Source organism: Copadichromis virginalis, linkage group LG7, assembly GCF_057382275.1.
Source record: "Copadichromis virginalis isolate Kocher_CV1m ecotype Utaka linkage group LG7, C_Virginalis_male_GT1.1, whole genome shotgun sequence".
In the NCBI taxonomy this organism is placed as follows: Eukaryota; Metazoa; Chordata; class Actinopteri; order Cichliformes; family Cichlidae; genus Copadichromis; species Copadichromis virginalis.
In genome coordinates, this window is record NC_140624.1 from 22,992,668 (window position 1) to 23,015,803 (window position 23,136).

Sequence of the window (23,136 nt, forward strand, 5' to 3'; positions counted from 1 at the left end):
GTCATAGATAAAAGCGCTGAAGTAAGGAACTGTATAAAGATTGGGGGAAAACACCCAGGTGACTTAGGCTCGCTTATAATTCTATCAAACATCCTTAATTTCATCAGCTGATTTGCAAACTCAAAATCAAATTATTCTGTCTTTTAACATGCAGTTGCTTTTCAAATCCAATAACATAACGGTAAGATGACAAGTGTACCCTCGTAACAAAATCACAGTCTTTATTGGGTACCAATCCTGTCGTGACAGCGATGATTTATGGCATCTTTGTTTCACAGGACTTTGGAAGGAAGAGGATGTTGTGTGCTTGAGTTACAAAAATTGAAGCCTTAACTTGCTATAAATATCCAGCGAATGATCAGAAGAGCAGTTATGTGTCTGTGGCGTCACTGGGCAGTGCTCCAAATGTGAAACAGGATAATGTCGATTATTGCGTGTTCACATTTAGTGTGTGGAAAACTACATTTTTCTTCTTCCTTTTTCGGTGAATCCAAAATGTTTTAATGCTCCATAAGGGAATTAGGATCAGAGCTTATATATCCATAAACTGACACACCATGTCCACGGCACGGGATTTCAAGCTGTAGGCGATATTAGTGTGGTCTTCTGAAAATCTCAATCAGAGCCGTAATGAGCAGTAAGGAAGACCACTTTATGCAGAATGATAGCCCTGTGTTCAGAGCTCTGTTGTTACACATAGCTGCTGTAATAGAAGTCATTTGCAAAGAGTTAGACAAGTTACCAGACAGCAAGCAGCTGTTGGGATGATTCGTAGTAAACAAATGAGCTAATAAGCTAATGAACCCACTGAGGTTACCTGTTTGGCCTCCCCCAGGAAAATGTCCTTATCTGCTCCACGACATTTGACTTTAGCTTTGTGTGAGAACTCAGCTGCATTACTGCTAATGGGCAGCATCTAACAACATTTAGTGTTGTTTAGTTAACATTACGCAGTTAACCTCATGTTAATCTTATGTTAGCAGAACTCTGTGTCCTCTTCAAGTTGTACAATTAGTTTACTGTTCTGATTCATCCACACATATGACTTTTCTGTGGTGGACAGGATACCTTAAAAGGACATTTTCAGGGATGGGAAAAGAGAAGTGAACTGCTAGAGTACATATGCGTGAGTGTTATGTATGTTGTTGTTTCCTATATGTGTTTGTGCTTGTATGTGCGTTGGTGTTTTGCACACTCATGCCTCATCAACATCCCATCAGAGACCCATCTGGTTTTCTTTGAAGAGGCTCGTGGAGCTGCAGCAGCCCTGGCTTTAAGGCAGGGCCAAGCCAGCAGCAGTTCCTCCCCACTTACACATAAGTCCATGGTGCAAGGCCCTCTGCCAGTAACATTATAGACCGACCCTTGTGGCTACTTCCCAAACCACCCAAGCTCATACCCCACTTTCTCTCTTCTATTGCCCTTGAAATGGGGCCTGCTCTAAATATTATCTCCCCCTGTGCTTTATCCCTCCGTTTATCCCTAAGTCTGCAGAGAGAAGAAAGGAGCCGTGGGGCTTAGTCACTTTTTCCCTTCTCTTCTCCTCTCTCCAAAACCACAGGCAGCGGCAGCGGCTTCCTGGAGATGAGCGCTTTTGTCTGTTGTGTGACCGCTGTGGCTTTAGGCAGATCCTCCTCTGATGAGGTAATGTGCAAGCTGGATGATCAGGCAGAGGGAGAAAGCAGGGAGGTGTAGGAGAGGGACCTCAGTTTGGATCTATATTTTAACCTTTGATTTATCGAGCTGGTTCTTACATCCACATCCTGCTTCACATGGAAGGCTGTTGACTTTAATCCCTGGATCAGAGACACAGTTGGCAAAGTTGAACTGCAGACTACTGATGAGTAGCGAGTGTCTGTGAAAAAAGGTTTAGCACACGGGAATATTTCTTGCATTTCCTCTGCTATTGGCTCCATTAGTAATCAGTAACTCTTTATCATTTTGGGAGTTTGTTTCCGCAGTTGCAGCAAAAAATATTCATAAATATTTGTTGCTGCAAAAGTTACAAAATCATTTTGCATCAATATACAGAAACATTTCAGTATTTGCAGATATCCAGATCTTGTCTTGAACTGGTGTGAAATGAAGCAACACTTTCATTATTCCCATTATTCACTTTGTGTTTCAGCTTCTACTTAAGAATTTCTTCATAGATTAAAAAAGGTGTCAAAGGTTTTGTGTGATTTTTATGTGCAAATTTCCACTCAAAAAAAAAAAAAAAATACTGGAAAGGAACCTGCTCATGGTTATTTGCATATGTGTCTGGACTGTAAGTGTTTCCAATGCGTGTTTGCCCATTTTATCTTTTTTTTTTTTGGTAACTGCTGCTACACTCAGACCTCGGGCCTCCTGTTAAGGAGTGCCAGCAAACTCACTGACATTAAGAATGATTGGTTTCTGTTTTACCTGCCATGGGTCATGGAGGTCTGAGGCCAGGGTCAGCCTCTCTGTTGTGGTTTGTGCTACAGGAGATGTCACCGGGTCCTTAGATCACAGTGATCCAGCGTATTATTCTCTCCAGACAATATGCTTCTATACCTCTTTGCATTCTTGAACATGCCGTAGCTGGAATGAGATGTTTTTTTTCAGCTGTTTGGTTTCCTTCAACACTTCATTAAAAACAGTGGGTTTTAAATACCTTGTGTTTGAATGTTGTGTTGACTGTGTAGGTGGAAAGAAGGAAGGTCAAAAAGCAAACAGCACATCTGCAACAATGGCTCTCCTGCAGTGCAAGCACTTGCTGTTAAGAGACTTGTCTCAGCTTTATATTTACGATCAAAATTTAAGCAACCCTGAATACAGTTCACTGCAGCATCACACAACAGCATAGCAGCCTCATAATTACAGTATTCTCATTAAAGTAAAATCCTGCATCTCATTTGAAAGCTGCCATCAGCAAAAATTAACTTGCCCTAATGGCCGCTGATTGCATTCCTGCAGTGGCCAACCCCCTCCTCCAAATTTAGTGATCTGATCATTTAAGTACATGCTAGCATAATTGAGGTCTCTCCCTTGATTAGATTTGCGCCAGCTTTTAACAAAGCCTGCTCGAACTTAATCCAATGACCCCCATTGTAGCAGGAGAGGATGGATGACATCGCTCCTGGTTAGCGTCAACATCAACCGTGCCGTCGAGCAATTAGAGGCCACGCTGATAAAGTAGCTGGACAACTATAGCTAATGATACAAATGTTCTCAAAGCTCGTGAGACAACAAGCTGAAAACTGAGCCACGTTTCATAATCCATTCATCTGACTTTATACACAGAAAGTTTTCAGAAAGGACTTTGAAATGAGAATTTAAGTTCAAGGAATCACTTCGGTTTTACAAATAACAAGCTTGTTATTCATATTATATTAGGCATGCAGTAGTAAGACAGCGCCTTTCACTGTAATAAAAGAGTCCTTGGAGTAAATTTGAATGTTTATTTAGTACCAAACAAAGGCTTACACCGACTGGAGCTGTCAGATTCAAGCAGTGTCAGTGGTTTAAGTAATGTCTCTGAGTTTTACCCAGCTACACAACATTCTTGTGTCGCAGGCCTGACCCACTGGGACTGAAACAAGCAGTTCAGCAGGGCATAGATGCGCTGTCTTTGGCTACTTCTTCTGATGACACCTGCTTGCCCATAATCACAGTTAGAGACTAAACCTCCTGCTGACCTGTGGCTGTGTGTCGCACGTTAAATCCTCTAATCTTCTCCTTTGTTCTCTGTCACCCTCGATTAGTTATGTAGCAAGAGTCAGCGAGAAGAAAGTATGTGCTGAGTTTCCAAGTACATGCCTGTGCTCAGATTAGTAACCTTTAAATGCTCCATGCATTTATGAGTCTTAGGAGATTAACGTTGGTGTTGAAAAACAATTTTTTTAAAACCAAAGGGGCTCAATATACACAGGTTCCATCTAACGTTGTAAACTTGATGGTGAGAAATTATGACTGGCTGATGTTACAGTTTTTTTTAATATTTTGAAAACAACAATAATAATTAGCATTTTAATCATGAAAAAAGTTAGAAACTGACACAACCAAAATGTTACAAATGCTACATAAAATTAAAGCCTTCATGAGTGACTCCATCACACACATTCACCTGACACAGAATCGTAGCTGATGTTTAGCTTCATTTTATCCTGCAGGCGACTATATGCAGTTAGGCTATGTCCGACTGATCTTATGATATAAGCGTCTTTTTAAGTACTGTGAGGGTTTTGAGGGAATCAAGACTTTGTTTATTGCTTCTTCCCATCTATTCTGTGTCTGTAAACCCTCTTCTATTCTTAACAATAGGATTTCACTATAAGTAGGTCTGGACAAGTTGAAGCTCACCTGTTCAAGCTGTAACTAATCATAGGACTATCTTGGCCTATAAGGTGACACGGGATGAGCAGGCATGCTGGTATGTAAGGAGGAACAAGAAATAACACAAGCAATTTTTGGATAGCAGCCCAAGTTTGTGAAAGGCTGTTTTCGAAATCAAAAGTTGCTTGATTAGCAGTTTCAGGGTGTTTTTGCAATGCTTTTCTGATGCACTTTACTAAGTTTAGGCATTCAGTACAGGCAGACGAAGCATAGCAGGCCGGAACATTTAAATTGAAATAACTCAGAGTATGTACACCACCTTATCGAGGTTTGTGTTTTCAGGCAATTGACAAAAGCTGACACACAATGCGATAATTTACGGGGGTAACAATGCTGTATTATGTATACCAGAGACACTTAAGACTGAAGTAACTGGGAAATGAATGCAGGCCAAATTTATGTGCTTGTGTTTAAGAGGGCGAGCAGCTCTAGAGCATGTTTGTCAAAGCCTTTGGATAAGGCTCCAAAATACTTGGCTCCTTTTCAAATGCCGGTTTGCTTGCTGATAATAGAGACAGATTTTGATGCTGCTGCCAGTTTGTTGTTATATAAAAAAGATACACGCTCAGATATGCAGAAAAAAAGTGTGCCACACAGGCGTCACTGAAGAAAAATACACAAATCCAAATGATTTATCGCCTGGATGCTATTACTTTAACCTATGGAGTCTTACTCAATAATTAATGTCTATTGGCATATGACCCTATATGCCATACAGTAAACAGCATGTCTCATAACTATGTATGAGATCTTTAGTTAGCTAATATATGGCTGAAAGGCTCAGAGACAAGCCCTGGGTCTTAATAAATCAGCCATATCTAATGAACCCCCTAATTGTGATTTACAGCCTGCATGCCCAGTGCTGTGATGGAGAGTAAAACAGCTGTACAGAGAGAGAGAGAGCGAGCGTACAGAGGACGAGAATCATCCAGTGGCACCAGGCAGAAAAGAAACTCTGCTGTATTAAAAACATTGCTCCCTTCCAGCAACTGTGAAATTCTTGTGTGGGTCCCGTGAGACCTTTGTCCAGATATGTTACTTAATGCGATAAAAATCAAGCAGCTGGACGAGTAACCGTCACATTCAAGTCCAACCACGAACTGAGAGCAAGCAGAGAGGGATATTTACACACTCGCATAAAGCGCTCCACCCAATCCAAGTTCTTTTTGTAAATTATTTTGATTCATTGCCCGTGGTTATTTTGCTTTCCAGTGGAAGACGTGCTATAGCTCCTTCTTCTTCTTTGTGTCTTACTGCTATACTTGCCTTTTCCTGTCCATTGCAAACTAACTGAAAACATGCCTCGTGTTGCTTGTGTGCCAGAATGTTCATATCATCCACTAGTCAGATAAACAAATGTAAGATGGATTTCATTATATTATGCACAATCGATAGACTGTCCACAGCTGACATCAGTCTTTCTGGAACGATCAACTCCACCTTAGTATTAAATATTTGCCCTGTTTCAAGGACTTAAGTCATTGTGAACATCGACTGCTGTGATTGGCTAGATTAACAACCTAGTTTGAAGTTAGGCCTTGTGCACCATGAACAATGTATATTCTCTGCAAGGTAGGACAATGGATACTTTGTGTGGTTTAAAGAGGCTCTGATCTTGGAGCACGCACGCACACTTCTCGACACCCAAGGCTGTGGCTGTGTATAGTTTTATATGTGTTTTTACATTCTTCATATTCCAGACAAAAAAATGCACTGTGACCTATTCTGTTTTTATTGCCTGTTTTCTTCTAAACCAGCTACAGGGCTGTCTCTTCAGTATTTCATTTCTCTCTGCTACAGTATACAAGTGTTTATTGACTCATCCAAGGTATCAAATATTAACTATCACTTCATGCATAACTGTCATTTAAATAATTTCACACACACAATACACACATTGAAATATATATATATTTATATATATGTATCACCAATAATTTGCCTTCTTGACCTCTACAGTTACTGTTAAGTTTTTAATGTTCAATTTAACCATGAGGTTTTGCATATGTAGACAAAGTAGCCTTTCTTATGAAAAAACAGATGGCAAGCAAGTTTGAAAATGAATTTAGTAATTAAAAAAGTACATTTGAAAAATTTCCTTTTTTAAAATTTCCATTTTAATTTAAAAAGTGTTAATGTAAATAACTGAGGAAATGTTTTTTTGTTATTGCTGCTTTTTATTGTAAAACGAGCCACATTGTAAATTCAGTGTAAAAATGACACAATTGGACAAAGAAAAAAAAGGAATGAAACATTTAAAATATTCAAAAAGCAGCACTGAAACCTTCCCTGCTGGTACCTTCAGGGTTAATGTGAGGGAACACAAATGCACATAGAACAGACATCTGCAACAATGTTGCTGTAAAGCATGAGGAAGACACACAATGTATGCTTTAATCGGAAAGATAATTTCATAATATTAACTCCACTTTAGGAAAATGTAAAGATTTTATATTCTTGGATTTGCAGTTTCGGCTACATGCATCTATAAGCATCTGATACATTAAAAATGCAATCACATTCCCACCATCTTTACTCCTTGCATGTTGCGTACATGTTAGCCACTATCAAAATGAAGTGAAGAAAAGCCCCATGTTCTTAGCAAAGATGACTTGGTAGGGCCATCTGTACACATTATGCATTTAAAATGGTTAATAATTGAATAAAACTATGTTTTTATTGACTGACTGAAAGTAGCATGCGCCTGAATAATGCATTCATTTCATGCTAACAAATCGTCAAAGCTCTTTCTCAGATAGGGAACAACGCTTATTGTCAGCGGATAGAGCAGCAACTGGGATTACAATGGGGACATGCAGTGAAACGACTTGTCAGTCCTAATCTAGGATTAGCAGGCTTTTGCGCCTCCCGGGTGCTCTAAAAGCCACCTGTTTGGACGCTCCTGCAGATGATGTGACACACTAGAGCTGCTTGTTTGATTCTAATTCTTTTGTTTGCATCAAAGTTTTAAAGGATTTTGGTTTTCCATTACAATGGCACGATCTAAGCATTTAAAGCATTGGACGCATTTAAAAAAATACTATTGCGGAAAATCTGCTCAAACGGAATTTGTCACTAATTGAGATCGTCCGGTCCTTTTTCAGAGCACTGTATCTGGGTATTAGCACTGATTATGTCTTTTCACCCTTGTGTTCAAAGATGCTATAAACATTTACTGTTTTTTAGGATTGCTGTGCTTTTTTTCCTAACGAAGAGCATTTTTCAGGATGTTTTTTCGGCACGTCATATCAGTGATGCGTTTCTGAGACCTGAATTCTTCTGGACCATTATATCCTCTTAAGTCAACAATTTATGAATTATAACTTTGAACAGGGTAAGCCAATGCAGTAAATTAGGACTGAAGAACACTGAACATGTCTGAGCGTGTCTGATGATTGTTCTCAAACTTAGCGAGACCCTCGAGTCCTAAAATTACTTATTAAAGCTTTTTTCTGCTGCTTGCCTCTGGGCTAATGTGATCAGTCATGTGTGAGGGCAGCTGTTGTATCGCCACAAGCTTCTGTGATAACTTTGTACTGCCGCTGTCACCCTGAAATATACTTTTGAAACTTAATCCTCTGGAAAATGAACCCAATTTGATTGTTAATCTCCTTGATGTATTTGATTTAGTAAATATATTTGCATTCTTCTGAGATATTTTAACCGCACCCAGTTGCACCTGTGCAGAGTGAAACACTTTAATATTGACTCAGTTCTTAAGGATGAGTTCAAGTACAGTTAATGTCTTTCTCCCTGAAAAAGAAGGACTTTATGGTTTTGTCTTTATTCTTAAGATAATTGGATTCACCCTTCTTTACAGCTTCTCAGTGACTATATCGGAGGTCAAAGCACAGCAAGGCTTAAAACTTGTGCAACAAGCTTATTTGTGCATCACAGTGGAGTTATGTTCATTCCCAAAGGGGTCAAAGGTTTCTGGTGCCTTCCAGAGGTCAAAGGTAATTGCTTCAATTAGTGCCATCAGCTCACGCAGATATATACTGTAGCATAATACCTCACATAAGGTGTTTGTCATATGGCAAGCTGTGTGTGCTTTAAGCTGATACAAATCAAAGGTGTAAAGAGGTCAGCAGAAAGCGAGATCATAGACGAGCGCATGCTGGTGTAGACATTTAAACGAACGAGCAGAACAGAAACAAATGTGTGTTGGTTTTCAAGGGTCCTCAAGTAATTGCCATCATAATGTAAGCCTTGTTTCCACCCGACTATAAAATATGCTCGTTTATGAATGTTCAGTTTTATTAAAAGTTACATAATACTCAGACTCATAGTTTTGATTCAACTTTTGGATGTGGCCTTATATTTATTATGCATATGCATGCATATATTCACAAGAAATTACACCTTTGAGCACGATTAGCAATTAAAAACATACTTTACTTTGTATTCCTCACATTGTGCTTCATTAAACAGTCTGTTTCTTAATAGTTTTTGGAAGCTTCCAACTTATACAGATACCTTGTACTTCTATAATCCTTCAGTATTTGTTACTATAAATTTTTAGGTATAATTACGTCCGCTGTTTGACTTTGTTAATGCGACATATTATGAGGCATGCCTTAGAACAGAAAATATTCACACTGACCAGGGCTTCTAACTACTGTGAGCGAGGGGCTGCAGACAAACAGTCCCTTTGAGCCACTGAGTGTTGACTTTGGTTTTCAATGGTCTCTTCATTGGTTTACGCTGTATCGTTGCCATGAAGTAGATAAATGTATATGTGTACTGTATTTGTGTTACCTAGGGGTGTGTTCACATGCCAGGAAAAATAAAAAGCACAAGGGAGAGTGTTGGTCACTAAGGCCACTTCTGGATTTCTGGGGGTCTGCGGTTTTAGTCCGGCATCATCGAGGTACAGAGGCCGAACACACAGGCCCAGAGCATAATGAAGTGTGTTTACGCCCACTTGACAAACGATGCATTCATAATTTGGTAACCGTTCCACCGTTGGCTTTGATTAAGATTTTTACATCAGCAGGACTAATGGAGACATCAAACCCTGTGTTTGCTCCAGGTGTCCGTATGATGACAGATGAAATCCTTAAACTGCATTTTTTTCATGCTGGGGAGTATAAAAATATTTTCTTTCCACATTCTCATAAAGTAGGAAGGATTTCTTGTTTTGCTTTTTGTTTTGTAAATTGATACTTGGAAAAAAACAACAACAATTTTTTCCAAGTAAAATTTTATATCATTAACATGATTTTAAAATATATTGTATATAAACATATTGCACCTGATATGGTATGTTAATGCTAATTAAATGACAGAAATCCACCAAATCTTCTTTTTCTGTCTTTGTTTTTGTTTTACTGATTTTCAGTGGCTCATCTGACAGACTGAACATTTTATAGTTCTGATCTCACTGTGTGGAACCAGTTTAACATCGCCACCATATTACTGAAGGTACAAACTACACCTTATAACCAATCAGCAGTTAATAAGGCCGTCTCTCATGTAGAGAAATATGTTTGTTTGGTCTATTTCCAGACGTGATAGAAATAAAATGTTTTCTATGTAAGTTAGTTGGGCAGCATTATCCCCTGTGCCTGTGTGGGTTTTCCCTGTGTTCTTTGTGTTCATTTGTGAAAGTGTGGAAATTCTGTGTTGGCACTGTTAAAAAAAACATTTATAACATTGCCTCCAAACTATTTCATATCTGGTATGTAAACTGTATACCAACATCTTCACCACTTGTGTTACACCAAGTTGTTAAACCAATTATATGAATAAACCTTCAACATGTTGTGTCTGTTGCAGACAAAAATTGACGTCATCTGCCCTCACAGAGGCAAATGACATTGTTTAAATAAAGTTAGAAATTTAAAAAAGCTTTCTTTCAACTATTAGATTATATTCTTACAGTTTAGAATCACACCAGTCTGTTAAATAAGAGCTAAACTTGTACTTTGTACCTTGCCTAAATGCTTCTTCTACCCTTCCCCTCTGAGTGCCTTGTGGTTGTAAATATTTTCTGACAGAGCCGCTCAGTGTAACATACTCGCACAATAAGTTCTATTTACCTGAGATTTGTGGAAGGATTTGGCTGTGATGGCTGATTGATGCAGACACTGCTGGGACCCAACAGTCATGCACAGCATCCGCCCACTGTATACCTTCTTTCATTGTTTCACCTAAGTCATGAAAAGGTCAGAGAATACCTGCCTTTGCGTGTGATACGAAACTACAGCAGTGAAATAGAACAGCTACTTGTTGGTTGCACAGCTACAGAGCTGCCTCTGTAAGTGAAATCCAATGAGCTGGAGTTTCAGAAAACAAAACTGCTTTTCTTGCTATTAAGCCAGTGATGAAATTGGCTGGTTTGGGGGGGTAACTGCTGCTGCTATTGAACTTTTCTATTTTGGGCAAAAGACCCATGATGAGAAATCTCTGGGAGAAAACAGGGCAGCATGTGTGTGTTCACATTCCACATGTCTGACCTATGACAGTGCCCTCTGTTTGCAGCGCTCTGCGATGATCTAATGAGAGTCCAGACAGACATAAGATTTAGGAGTTGGGGGAGCTGCTCTCATCAAGTCCAGTTCTCCCTCTTTTTCTTTATTTATCCATTGAAAGAAACCACATCACCCATTCACACCTGTGAATTCTCAATGAACTTCATTGATGGTCACTAAACAATTCCTTACGTTTTCAGCAAAGCGAACGAACAAAATCAAGTATGTTTGGATATTGTTTGTTGTTCATGAATTTTAAGAAATTTTTCTGGTTCATATCAGCTCATTTTATATTACATCTACTTTTAATTTCATTATGAGAATGTTCTATTGGAAAGCCAATGCAGAATTTCATGTTGACGTATGCCAGATCAAAGAAACTGGAACTTAAGAAAACATCGGAAAATAGGAAAAAACGCTGCACAAGTGCACAAACACCTCACGAAATACGACCCAAGTGTTTCTGGAGAGACAAAAATGTGACGAAAAAGTTGCAGAAATGACAAACTAACAGTAAACGGGTGATAAAAAACATGTATCTACAGTCTTATACGAAACACACATTACTGATATACTTTAGTTTCTGTCCCATTAACGTCTCCTCCAAAACACTTCTGCTGGGCTTTGTTGTGTTCTTGTATTTATTGTTGTAAACACCAGTCATAATGTACAACTTTTGAGAAACTTGAAATGCATGGCTTCTACAGTTTTCCATGCGTAATGGAGAACTTTTAATGACAGTGGCAGTGTGGTTTAATGCTCCAATAAAATGCTAAACATCATGGCTAAACTAGCCCACTGCTCTGCTCTTAGCATCAAGCACTTTTTTCTGCAAACGTCTCCCTGCGTTACTTTGTTGAGTTTAAAAGTGGCATATAATGTGTAGACATGCAAAATGGTATTGTGCGAATGCCATTGATAATGTCATCTTTCTTGCAGAGAAAGACTTGGAGATGGGCCTCAGTGTTCCATTTAAAATCTTCGGTTTGGTCTCTTTCACCTTATTTTCTTGTTGGGCCTGTCCAAAAGACTAACAATTCCAAGAAAAGTCCTTATTTTCTTTCTCCTGATTTTTTCTCCCTTTCTTCTTATTCTCTGTCTCTTTGGTATTTCCCACTTCCTTAGTTCTGTAAAGCTGGGACGGCTGGAGATTTTACACCCAATTGGTTGAGTTGGGGGCCTTTGTCGGAGCCCTTCTCCAGCTCCACAAGTGGCAGAAGGGACCTGGGTTCTGAATGGCGCTTTGTGTACTGTTTTTCTAAGAGGGGGCCCTCTCTCTCCCGCTCTCATCTGTCACAGGTCCCTCTCCGTCCACGCTCCACAATGCCTGATTGTTTCTGCCAAGTCGCCAGGTTCCAGGCCAGATCTGAACAACGCTTTCTTGCCAAATACCGACCCTGGTTTTCGTTTTTCTTCCACACACAAAGGGATTCTAAGTTACTGTCCACGTTTTAGAAGGAGACTTAGATAGCTGTCCACCACCAGCACTTTATTTGCCGAGTGCATTTGAGAGCTAAAGGTTGTAAAAATTTCCATCGACAGCAAAGGAAAGAAAGGACCATAAACCAAAAAGGAAAAATTGCTGGGCATACATTTATTGTGATTATTAAAGACAGTAGGTGAAAAACGTGCATATTACAAAGATTTAATAATGATGCTATTAACAGCTTGTTGGATTCCTGGAGTCACATTAAAAAACAACAACAACAACAACCAAAGCAAACATGGAAAACAAAGCAGAAAAACTATAAATGCACGGGGATGAACAATTAAGACTTCTCATTCAACAGTGCATGCTCTGTTCAGTTATCAAACAGGCAATCTAACCAGTATCACTTTCCAAGAAACATCTTAGGCAGGAGAACCGTTTCCAGGGGAAAGTCTTGATGTTTTTCTAGATATCTGACAATATGAAAAGGCTTTGGGAGAGCCTCGGAGTGATGCCTGTGAAAATGAATTCGTTTTTCAGGTACTGGTGTAACATTACCATCACATTAGTGTTTCCTGAGAGGGCCTCGGCATAGGAAGACTTTCTTTTTTGTCCGTCTCACTGGGGGAAGGTTGTTTCTTTTCAGTCATAATAACTCAGTTTCTGCCTACGTGTCAGGCGACATTTTGTTAATGAGTCGTGTCGAGACCAAAAAAAAAAGCTTCTTCTTTAAATTAGGACACATAAATGTGCAGACGACTATGACCATACAGCTCAAAGACAACAAGGATTAGTTATTAGTTATAGAGCATAATTGATTTTTAACATATACTGTCATGTCCAGCTGTCTAACATGCCTAAAAAAATACACCTAACTCTCTAAGTCTCTTATTGTCTTTAGAAAACAGTGACACAAAGAAAAATGATCACATGTTTTTCTTTCATTCTGGCTTCATTATTCAACACTTTTCTTTCACTGTGATGGTTTTATTGCAAATATAAAAATGTGTTCATAGTTTCATAGTGTAGCTTTAGAAGGTAATGTGAAAAATGTAAAAAATCAGCCACATTTCTGTCATGCACTAAAAGAATCTTTTTTTTTTTTTTTTTGGTATAGCATGCTACTCCGAAATACACCGTTTTCTAATCACAAAAGACCTGCTTGCCATGCTTACCAATAAACCCTTGTACTGTTGCATGGAGAAACCCAATCACTGGCAGTTAAGAGTCTGGGCATTCCTGGCCATATGAGACACCAGTTCCAAGAAACTAAGTCTTAAGCTCCCTCATAAACACAGCACCAGCAATATTGTCAGCTAAATATAGGCTGTCTTCTGTATTCTCCTTCCCCAGTTGCCCATCGCTGTCTCATCGCTCCAGTTTGGATAACCTGAGTTGATCGTGGATTATGGTTTGCTGTTTGTTGGTTGTCTGGGCTCTTACACTCATATCGCTGTGTAATACAACGAAGGCCTGAGAAATTCAAACCCCGCACTCTTCTACTAAATTTAAATCTGGCTGTGAATGGATGGCACTGCTGGCCAGTTGTAAAAACGAATAAAAACCTGTACTTTGAAACTTGGATGACTTGTAAAGAAGGCTCGTTAGACTTACTTAAAATTGGGTTTGAAAGCTTGAAAAAAAAAAATCACCTGGATTAACCTACATGCATCAAATAAACTGCATTTCATTACTGCAGTAAAAACTGCAATAATAAGGTTCAGTAAAGTAAAAAGTAACAAGAAAAAAGCAACATAAATGAGAACAGGTATAGAATTTCTCAGTAAAATTGGTTACATTGTATTTCTGATGGGTTTCAGTCTATAGGACTATCATGGACTATTAATGGTTATTAACATTTTCAGGTCTCACTTTTCACAGCATGCCACTATCCACCCTCCTCTAATTTTTCCTGCATCGCAGAGTCGGTGGAAGCTGCGTTCCACCAGAGGTAGTAAGAGACAACATGCACTGAACATTACGACCCTCGCATTCACTGAGCAAATCACTCAGCTATACTGTACACACAAATGGACACACAGCAGTTCTCAAATAATCAGTCTGGACCTGCGCTGGAACTGAGCTTCCCATTCCTGTCCTCTCTATCCTTTTTCCGGTCTTTGCATTTTTATTTTTTATTTTTTTGCTCCCTCGATTCATTTCACTCTTTATTAACTGCTTCTATCTATTAAATACTTTTTCATCTTCTTCTCCCTCCTCGTGCATTCAGACTGCACCCCCGCTCCGCCCTTTCAGACATTTGACTGAGGGTCAGATGTAACACTTAAGAGCACCCAGGAGGCTGCGTATATCAGAGAGACAGCCTGCTCTGACTTACTGAGCAGCCGATGCTGAAGTAGTAATCAGTTTTTCACTGAAGCTGTGTGTATGCATTTGCGTGCATGTGTGTGGAAGGGTGGGTGGCACCGGCTATAGTAATCACAGCAAAAGCAGCTCAGAGCAGGCTGATCCATCAGTTGTCACCTAACAGTTTAGCTTAGATTTGTGTTTATTAATGTAGAATTGTTTATGTATTTAGTGTATTTGCGCTTGTGTGTACTCGTATATATGTTGAGGACAAGTGAGCCCGTGTTTAGATTAGACCTCCTTTCGTCTAAGCCCGTAGGAAGGCAGGGTTTAGCTGTGGTCAGCAAATGTCCTCACAAGTAAAGTCAAATGAAAGGAAATCATTACAGAAAATGATGCATTAGCCTGGCGACTCAGTCTGAGACTAATATTAGAAAAAAGTGAGATTTTTCCACTTAAACTCGGCAGCCTATAGCGTCTGCTTTTGTAACAGCTCCGAGGTGATGAGAGGCCTTGATGCTGCATAATAGATTAATAGATTATCCCCACGAGAGTGGATTTGTGTGTGTTTGCACGCTTGATGTACATTCAGGATGAAAACATGTGAGTCGCGCTGCATGAGTGCCTGAGTAAATACCAAAAATATGATATGTACTTTAAATTGTTTGTGTGTGACTAAACCATAATTACATGTTTCACATTCATGTCTCTGCATTTAAATAAAGTTGTGGCTTTGAATTATCGATTCAAATGCATGGTTGTGAAATCATCCAACAGTGTTTTGTGGCTTTTTTTGTGCAGTCAGTGGTGGAAAAAAATAAAACCTAAAATTATTTAACACACTAAAAGTAGAAAACTGCATTTTTGGCACAGTTTGATACTGATGATACTGCTAATTTACACGAACTAACCTCCAGCACTTAAGAAGAGTCCAATCGTGATAATATTGTTATGAAAAGAATGTCTGTCAAAACAAAATGTAACAAAACACTTTGTGTCTTTTGTTTTGGAGCATTGCTCTATTTTCCCGTGCTGGTGTGTCATTGTTTGCAGTTTTCCACAGAAAATGCATCACGGTTTCCAGGAAGGTTTTGGCTTTAGTCTGGCTGGTGACAAATATCTTTTAGTCTTTATCATTGTGAGAACAGCAGCACTAGTCGGCAGCTGTTCATGTGTCACTTCAGTGAGCATCCATCCTGGTAGACATAACTGTAGTTCATAAACCAAAGTTAAACCCTTAATTTTTTTTCCTTCCCAGAATGATGTCTTCCATGCGAGCAACGCCTCCCTTTCATCCACCGCCCGAGGAAGCAGAAGTGATTGGTCAGGACAGTGCAGGCTGGGTTGGTGATGAGCACGACGGCCCAAAGGAGACGGTGTCGCCTTCTTTGCATGACCAGTCCCACCCAGATGAACTGCAGCCAATCAGAGAGAAACCAACAGACGCTGAGTGGGAGAGTGTCAGTCCTGCTGTGATGGTGAGAAGTGAATTAGGCTAAGAGCTTAGAAACTGACCATAATACTATAACTCAGATTCACACAAATGTGGGTGTGTGCACAGAGTACACACTCGGGGCTCACAAATCATAAAACACCTGTGAGATGCAGGAATACATAGGGTGTGCAAATTCTCATGCCTAATGATATCTTTGCACTATTGAGTGAGCACAAGGTGTAGTGGACACACACACAGACACACACGCATGCACCGGTAGTTCTTTCTGACCTGTGTGCTACAGGCAGTGCTGCAGGCAGCCCAGTGAGGGATCTCGTTTAGAGAGTTATACCCCTGGCCTCCTCTCATCTCCACAGCCTGCTTTGGTGTGTGTGTTTGTATGTGTGTTTGAGTGTGTCTGTTAAGGTGTTAGTTACTTGGCTTCAGGTTCTGTGGGTCCCTAATGGACAAAATGTGTTTGGCTTCACCCTCTGAGGAAAGGGGAAAGTTTCCTCTGGTATCATTGTTGTGGTAGAGTTGAATATTTTGGTGAAAAATGTCCCATTTTTTTAAATTACTTGCGTTACTGAATCATGATTATGGCTCTTTAGATATTTTGAAATTGTTACTCAGTTATACTGACCCATGCCCAGTGCACAATAAGAGCTGTAAATGCAGTAATTCATTAACAACAATATTCAAAAACCTGACTTAACATCGGTATCAGACTTCAAAGTTGCCTGAAGGCAAAACTTTTCATGAATATTTGAATTTTCACTCTATATTTTTTCCTTTTTTCTCTCTATTATTTATCTCCAACTTACACACTCACATGTGTAACCATTGTCCCTCATGGACCAGCACAGGACACTGGTGAAAACCTATAACGAAATAATCTTTTCAAGTGTTCAGAAAGAGGACAGGTGGTGCTGGGCCAGAAAGTAACAAAGTGCAATGTTTCAAACTGTAAAAAGTCATAAGGTAAAGCTGCAACACTGCCCAAAGCAGCCACTGACCAGTGAAACATGGGAGGTCCTTGTGCTGTGGACAGAGAAGGGTAAACGACCCTTCTTAACTTCATTGCCTCACCAGCCTCCAACAGTGAGGGTCAACTTAAAACAAAACTTTGTGATTCAAGTTTCTGATCTGAGAATCAAACATTACAGCTTGCACCACCCTGCTTGTATAACTCTTGAGCAGACCTGGAAAAAAAAGCCAACACACCTGAACAATCTGTGAGTGACACACTATCTCGTAATCCTCATTACAGAGGCATCTTCCGCTTAAAGACAAAGTGCACAACAGAGCCTCCTGGAGCCATTTCAAGGGCATCTTAAGATCCCGCTGTTAGCCAAAGCCCCTTGTCTTTGAAACATAAGCCTCCTAAAGTTCTTGGAGATCCCCCCACTCTGTAAGGGGAGGAGAAAGTATCCAGAAATAACCCCAGTGTTAGAGCACCTGTGCTAAAGTGTCGGATGTTGTGTGGGACAATGTGGTCATCCTGAAGGGCTTATCTTTAGATAATTATAGACTCCTTGTGCCTCTTACTTAACTCATAACCCTACAGAGCAGACAACAGTGGGACACACACGCTGGGGTCATCCACCATAAACAACAAAAACCCATCAGATATAACGTTAGCTCAGCACTCAGTCACCTCCGACCTGGAGGGTGTCCATATTGTTGCTGGGGACTTCAATAAGGCATGTTTGAAATCTGTGCTCTCCAAATTCCACCAAAATGTTAAGTGTCCTACCAGGGGGGACAGTACACTGGACCATGTGTACAGTAATATCAAGCATGGCTACAGAGTGACAGCCTAGGACAGTCTGACCACCTCTCTCTGCTCCGCACCCCTGCCTACATCCCCCTCAGGAAACAAACTCCTCCAAGCACCCAGGTCATTAAAACATTGCCAGATGATGCTCTTCTCCAGCTACGGGACTGTTTTGATCTGGTCCATGGTCAATCTTAGACCAGCAGGACCTAGAGACCTTCACTCAGTCTGTCCCTTTCTACATTAAGTGCTATGTAGAGAATGTGACACTGGACAGGAGGGACATCAAACAGGTCAAGAAGGCCTACAGGAGGAGGATAGAGGGCTTCCTCCAAGTGTGGAGAGCCATCCATGCCCTCACCAACTACAAAGGCCAGAGCCCCCAACCCCCTGACAGCAGCCTCAAATTTGCAAAGGAGCTCAACACCTTTGCTCAGTTTGAGGCCACCCCTTCCTCGCACCCCCTGTGCTCCACGAAGGATGCCATCACCATCACCCTTCACAGAGCACTGAGCTGTCTGGAGAACAGGAAGAGCTTGATGAGGATGCTCTTTGTGGACTACAGTTATGTGTTCAACACCATAATACCAGACATCCTCACTACCAAACTGGACCACCTAAAGGTCCCCCCTGCATACATATGACTGTACACCAACCTACCCAATCAGCGTCAAGTATGTCGATGACACCACAGTGGTAAAGTAGGCCCAACAGTGGCTGCGCTTCCTCTGTGTCCTGAGGAAGAATAACCTGGACCAGCTGCTGCTGGCCTTCTACCCCTCTTCAGTGGAGTGTGTGCTCTCCTACTGGTGCTGGGTATGCAGGGGCCACTACTAAGAACAGGAAGCCTCTCCTCCTCTCTGGAGGGGAGAGGGAGGGGAAACAGGAGGACAAAGGAGGGGGGAACAACTAAGCTGTAGTGCCTCTGCACCTCACTGTACAATACCTTGTGCAATACTTTTTGTAAATAGTCAACAGTGCAATAGACTCAATACTTGAAATGTGCAATTCACTTGTATTTTTATTTTTTATTCCTATTTATTCTATTTATCCCCTTTGTATATTTTATTTATATTTGTCTCTGTATTTATATATGTGTGTGTGTGTGTGTGTGTGTGTGTGTATATATATATATATATATATATATATATATAACAGTTCTGTAACTGTAACTTCGGTCGTTGCTGTGCTTTATTTGGAAGTCGAATTTCCCAGAGGAACCCACCCGAGGGATTAATAAAGTTCTATCTTATCTTATCCTATCTCTTATCTTCTCAGAGGGTAATCAACACCACCCAAAAAAATAATTGGCTGTCCTCTGCCACCCCTGGAGGCCATCGCCAGCTCCTCCTGTCTCAGGAAAACCAGGGCCCTATTCTATTCTATTCTATTCTATTCTATTCATTATCAAAAGGTCTGATTTTTGTCACCTTGACCAAAACAGGAATTAATTCTTATTCTAAAGAGAGGTATAAAACAATCATATGCATCACCCGAGATGTCTGTGTGTGACTGTAGGGTTAAACCTCGATGTGTAATTAATGAATATATTATGAATCTATTATAGACACAAATCAAGGTTTTTCTCAGACTACTATAACACTTTACTGGCTTTAAATTATTCCACAAATCCACTTCCACCAGCACCAGATTGCATGTCTCTGCGGTCATGCTGCTCCTTACGTGTAAGCACCCTCAACTGAAAAAACACTTGCCAGGCTTGGCCTTCTCACAGTGTGTCTCAGTGGATTATACACACGTGACCCTGGCAGTATAAAGATATGTAATGGAGTATCACCATGTTGTTTTTGATGACAGATAGATCAAGTACTGTGCTCGTCATGTTCTGTCAGTTGCAAAATGCAATCCTAAGTCTGATATTTGGCATGTAGCACCAGCTGACCCATGCCCAGGCAAAGCGCAGTAGAGCAAATAAAGTACAGGCTCACTCCCAAATAGTACTACAGGGATACATTAAAGAGCTTTGGGATGCATTTGTCTGAGCTGTGTTAAAAATAAACTGTTGCATGAATTGAAATGCTCTCTCACAGATATGCAGTACTTAATTACTTTCTATGGCTCGTGGGTTTGAACTCTCATTTTCTATTTCTTCCAAGGACAATGAAAGCAGTAAAGGTGGCTCAGTCTACTCTTACCGGACTACCTCTACCTCTCCAACCAAGCCAGAGGAGTGTCCAAGGGATCGCGGGGAGCCTGTGATTGGCCTCGCCTTTGGGACGCCAGAGCGCCGCAAAGGGAGCCTGGCAGACGTGGTGGACACACTGAAACAGAAGAAGCTCGTGGAGCTGACCAAGACAGAGCAAGACGGTAAGAAAAAGGTCTTCAGTGTATATGTGTGTTTATGTGTGTGTGTATGTTTTATCACCAGTGGACCTGAATCTTTACATTTCAGGCTAGCCTTTTATTCGAAGCTGCAGGCTGTGGAGTAACACTGCTCTTCCACTTATAAACATTCAGTTTAGCTAACTTGAAGATAACTTTATACATCTAAGAAACAGCGCTGCTTTGGGTGGGTTTTTTGGTTTCACCTGAAGGGCTTTGGGGGAGTTTTAGTAGCTTAAATGAGTTAGAGAAATGGTCTAAACACATAGTGGAACATTTTTTTATTTATTTCAAACAAATTTTCCATATTGTCCATTTTCTAGTCCTACAATTGGTGAACTGTTTGTCTTCCATTAAAATAGATTTTAAAACTTTAGCAAAGGTCCTCATTTGTTGCAGGGTTAAGAGCTATCTAGATGAGTGAATATATCACAGTGATACATTAACACACTGCAGGACTGCATCTTCATTCTAGCTTTTCACAGAAGTGATGCAGTTTTTACTCAGTTTCCCTTCCACATAAAGCAACAACAACCTTTGCTCACCATTTTGTTCTCTTTTTTTCTGAAAACTTCCTCTCCAGAAGATCTTTGAACGTCTAAAATTACAACTGACAGATCCCTCACTCGTTAGATCACAGTATCAATCAGTGAAAACACAGGTTTCCCTTTCTCCGCTGCTCCTCTGATCTACACCTCCAACACGGGAAAGGGTTGGAGTCTCCCAGCGTGCCTCAGCTTGCCCTTTTCCTCCCCAAAGCAAACCAGATCTAAAACCATCTAACACCCCTCTTTACTATTATGTGCACATAGTAATCGCGATAATATCAGAGGAGTGCTTGATCTCTCTCATTTAGAGGTTTCACTTTGTTATTGATACAGTAAAATGGGCCAGATTGGATGGCCTGAGGCGTTATACAGTCCACGGTGTCTTAAGCTCCAAGACAGGAAGCTTTGCCTCTCATATTCTGCTCTCATATTCAGCAGCAGAAAACACACACTCACATCTGTGAGTGTGTGTTTTCAAAAGTGTTGTGACACCTTCCTTTCAAATCAAAGAGGACACAAGTGGATAAAAATGCTAGGTGCCCACCTTTAAATGTGGCTCTTTTTGATTTCAGAACCACATGTATACTTCTGATCAACAATACCCAACCTTGCTTACTGTACAATGACGTTGGCCATTTTTAATTCGTTTTGAAGTTTTCTAAACTTAAATTCCTGTTTACTGCGTGTAGTGATTGTGCAGCAACACAACAGACTTTCAGTAAACATAGGTCTTCATTGAGTTTGCTTAGGTTCCCCTTTTTCCCTCTTAATTACTTTTCATATCCCTTGTATGAGAGGAATATGAGCATGGTGTGCTGCATTCTGAAGCCGATATTCTTGATGTTGTGATCAAGTGGCTCTTGGCCCCTCTTGAAGTGTTTTTGTATGTTTAATTGCAACCACTTCCACCCCTTTTCAGCTTAGAGAAATATAACAATATTAAAAAAGTAAAGTCTGTTTGATCTTATATTAGTAGTATACAAAGAGACCTTTTACTACAGATGAGTGATTCAGGGCGACAGCTAATAATAGCATGATTAAATGATAAATAATTTACATGTTTTTTAGTTAGCAATAAATGAAATGGTGATTAATTGACAATAACTGGTTTGGAAACTATCTTGTAAAGGTGAGACTGATGCTTTTTAAACTTTATACATGGTTGTTTACTACTGTGCAGATCATCTGTAAAAACATTGGGATGACTAGTACCATGATGAAAGGCACGTCTAAAATGATGTTTAAAGTATGCAGTTGGTGTGATGAAACTTACAAGACGGATCCTGGAGCTCACAGTCCACTTCCTGTTCATGAACTGTGTAGCTTTGTTACTCGTTTGCTTTCTCTCAGTGTTTGGGTTGGTTTAAACACCAGGACTGCTGACGTACATTTACAAGATCAGGATCTGAGTTAGTCTTGCTTTCACAACAATAGTCTTGCATGTTGAAAAATGAAACTCCCAGTGTGTTAAAATGTGAAAAACAAAATGGGTCCTGGCCAAGTGTCCATATGTGATGAGATGATGTAATAGGTGATAAGAGCACCATTGTGTGTATCTCTGATAGACCAGGCACTTCAACAAAACAGCAGTATGGACTTTTTGATGTTGCGACTGAGGACAAGTTTACTGATTGGTAAAAAAAACCCCAAAACTTGATCACAAAACAAAAATAACATTTCCTCATCATTAAGAAATACACATTGCGGTTTAGTGTAATTATTTCTACCTCTATGATGCAATTCCATCCATTCGTCCATCATTTTCCTAACTACTTATTCAGTTCAGGGTTGTGGGGCAGCTGGATCTCTCATATGGCGAGGAGCAGGATACATCCTGGGCAGGTCAGCAGCATCATCACAGGGTCATGATGCGATGCATAATATACTGTTGATAAATTCAATACTTTATGCTCCATGAAATATGACAAGGAAATGTAATTATTTATGATTATTAAACATTGCTAATAATTATATCATTGTTTGTAACATAAAAAGGCTAGTTTAATTAACATCATCAACAATGATGGTTAACTATGGAAGCAATGCTTATGCTAAAAGATACAGTAATACTAGTAACAGTAAGAATAGCAGTGATGTTTCAAAATCACTTTGATATTAAGCATCTCGTTCTTTGCTAATTATCCGCAGTACTAGCACTGATCATGCTGCACACACTTACACAAAAACAAACAAGGTAAACGTGTGCAGTATAACCAGGCACACTGAATCATACAGGGCTTGCTTGAATAGTAATTGTGTTTCAGGGCCTTGTAATCATTCATGCGAATTGCTGTGATCCTTGTAGAAGCATTGTAAAAATGTCTTTCATCCAGCGCTTTGGTAATGCTTAGCTGCGGAGACTGACGGGTACTTCTGCTTTTTTTTTTCTTAATGAATTTAGTCAAAAATGAGGTGATTGATAGAGGCTGAATGCTTCATCGAGTGAGCTTTCAAACCCGATGAGC

The 23,136-nt window shown here is 40.1% G+C and overlaps 1 protein-coding gene across 6 annotated transcripts in view; it reads left to right on the plus strand.

Moving 5' to 3' along the window:
* LOC146705029 (transcription factor SOX-6-like) overlaps positions 1-23,136 on the plus strand; it is a 109,142-nt gene that overhangs the window by 16,905 nt on the left and 69,101 nt on the right. For 5 of the 6 annotated variants that reach the window (XM_085462554.1, XM_085462556.1, XM_085462558.1 and 2 more), the window contains exons 3-5: positions 1,562-1,644; positions 15,827-16,046; positions 19,898-20,108. In XM_085462554.1, the coding sequence (XP_085318680.1) occupies positions 1,640-1,644; positions 15,827-16,046; positions 19,898-20,108 (436 nt within the window). In that variant the 5' untranslated portion in view covers positions 1,562-1,639. The remainder of the gene's footprint in view (positions 1-1,561; positions 1,645-15,826; positions 16,047-19,897; positions 20,109-23,136) is intronic. The other variant, XM_085462557.1, reaches the window with a different exon arrangement.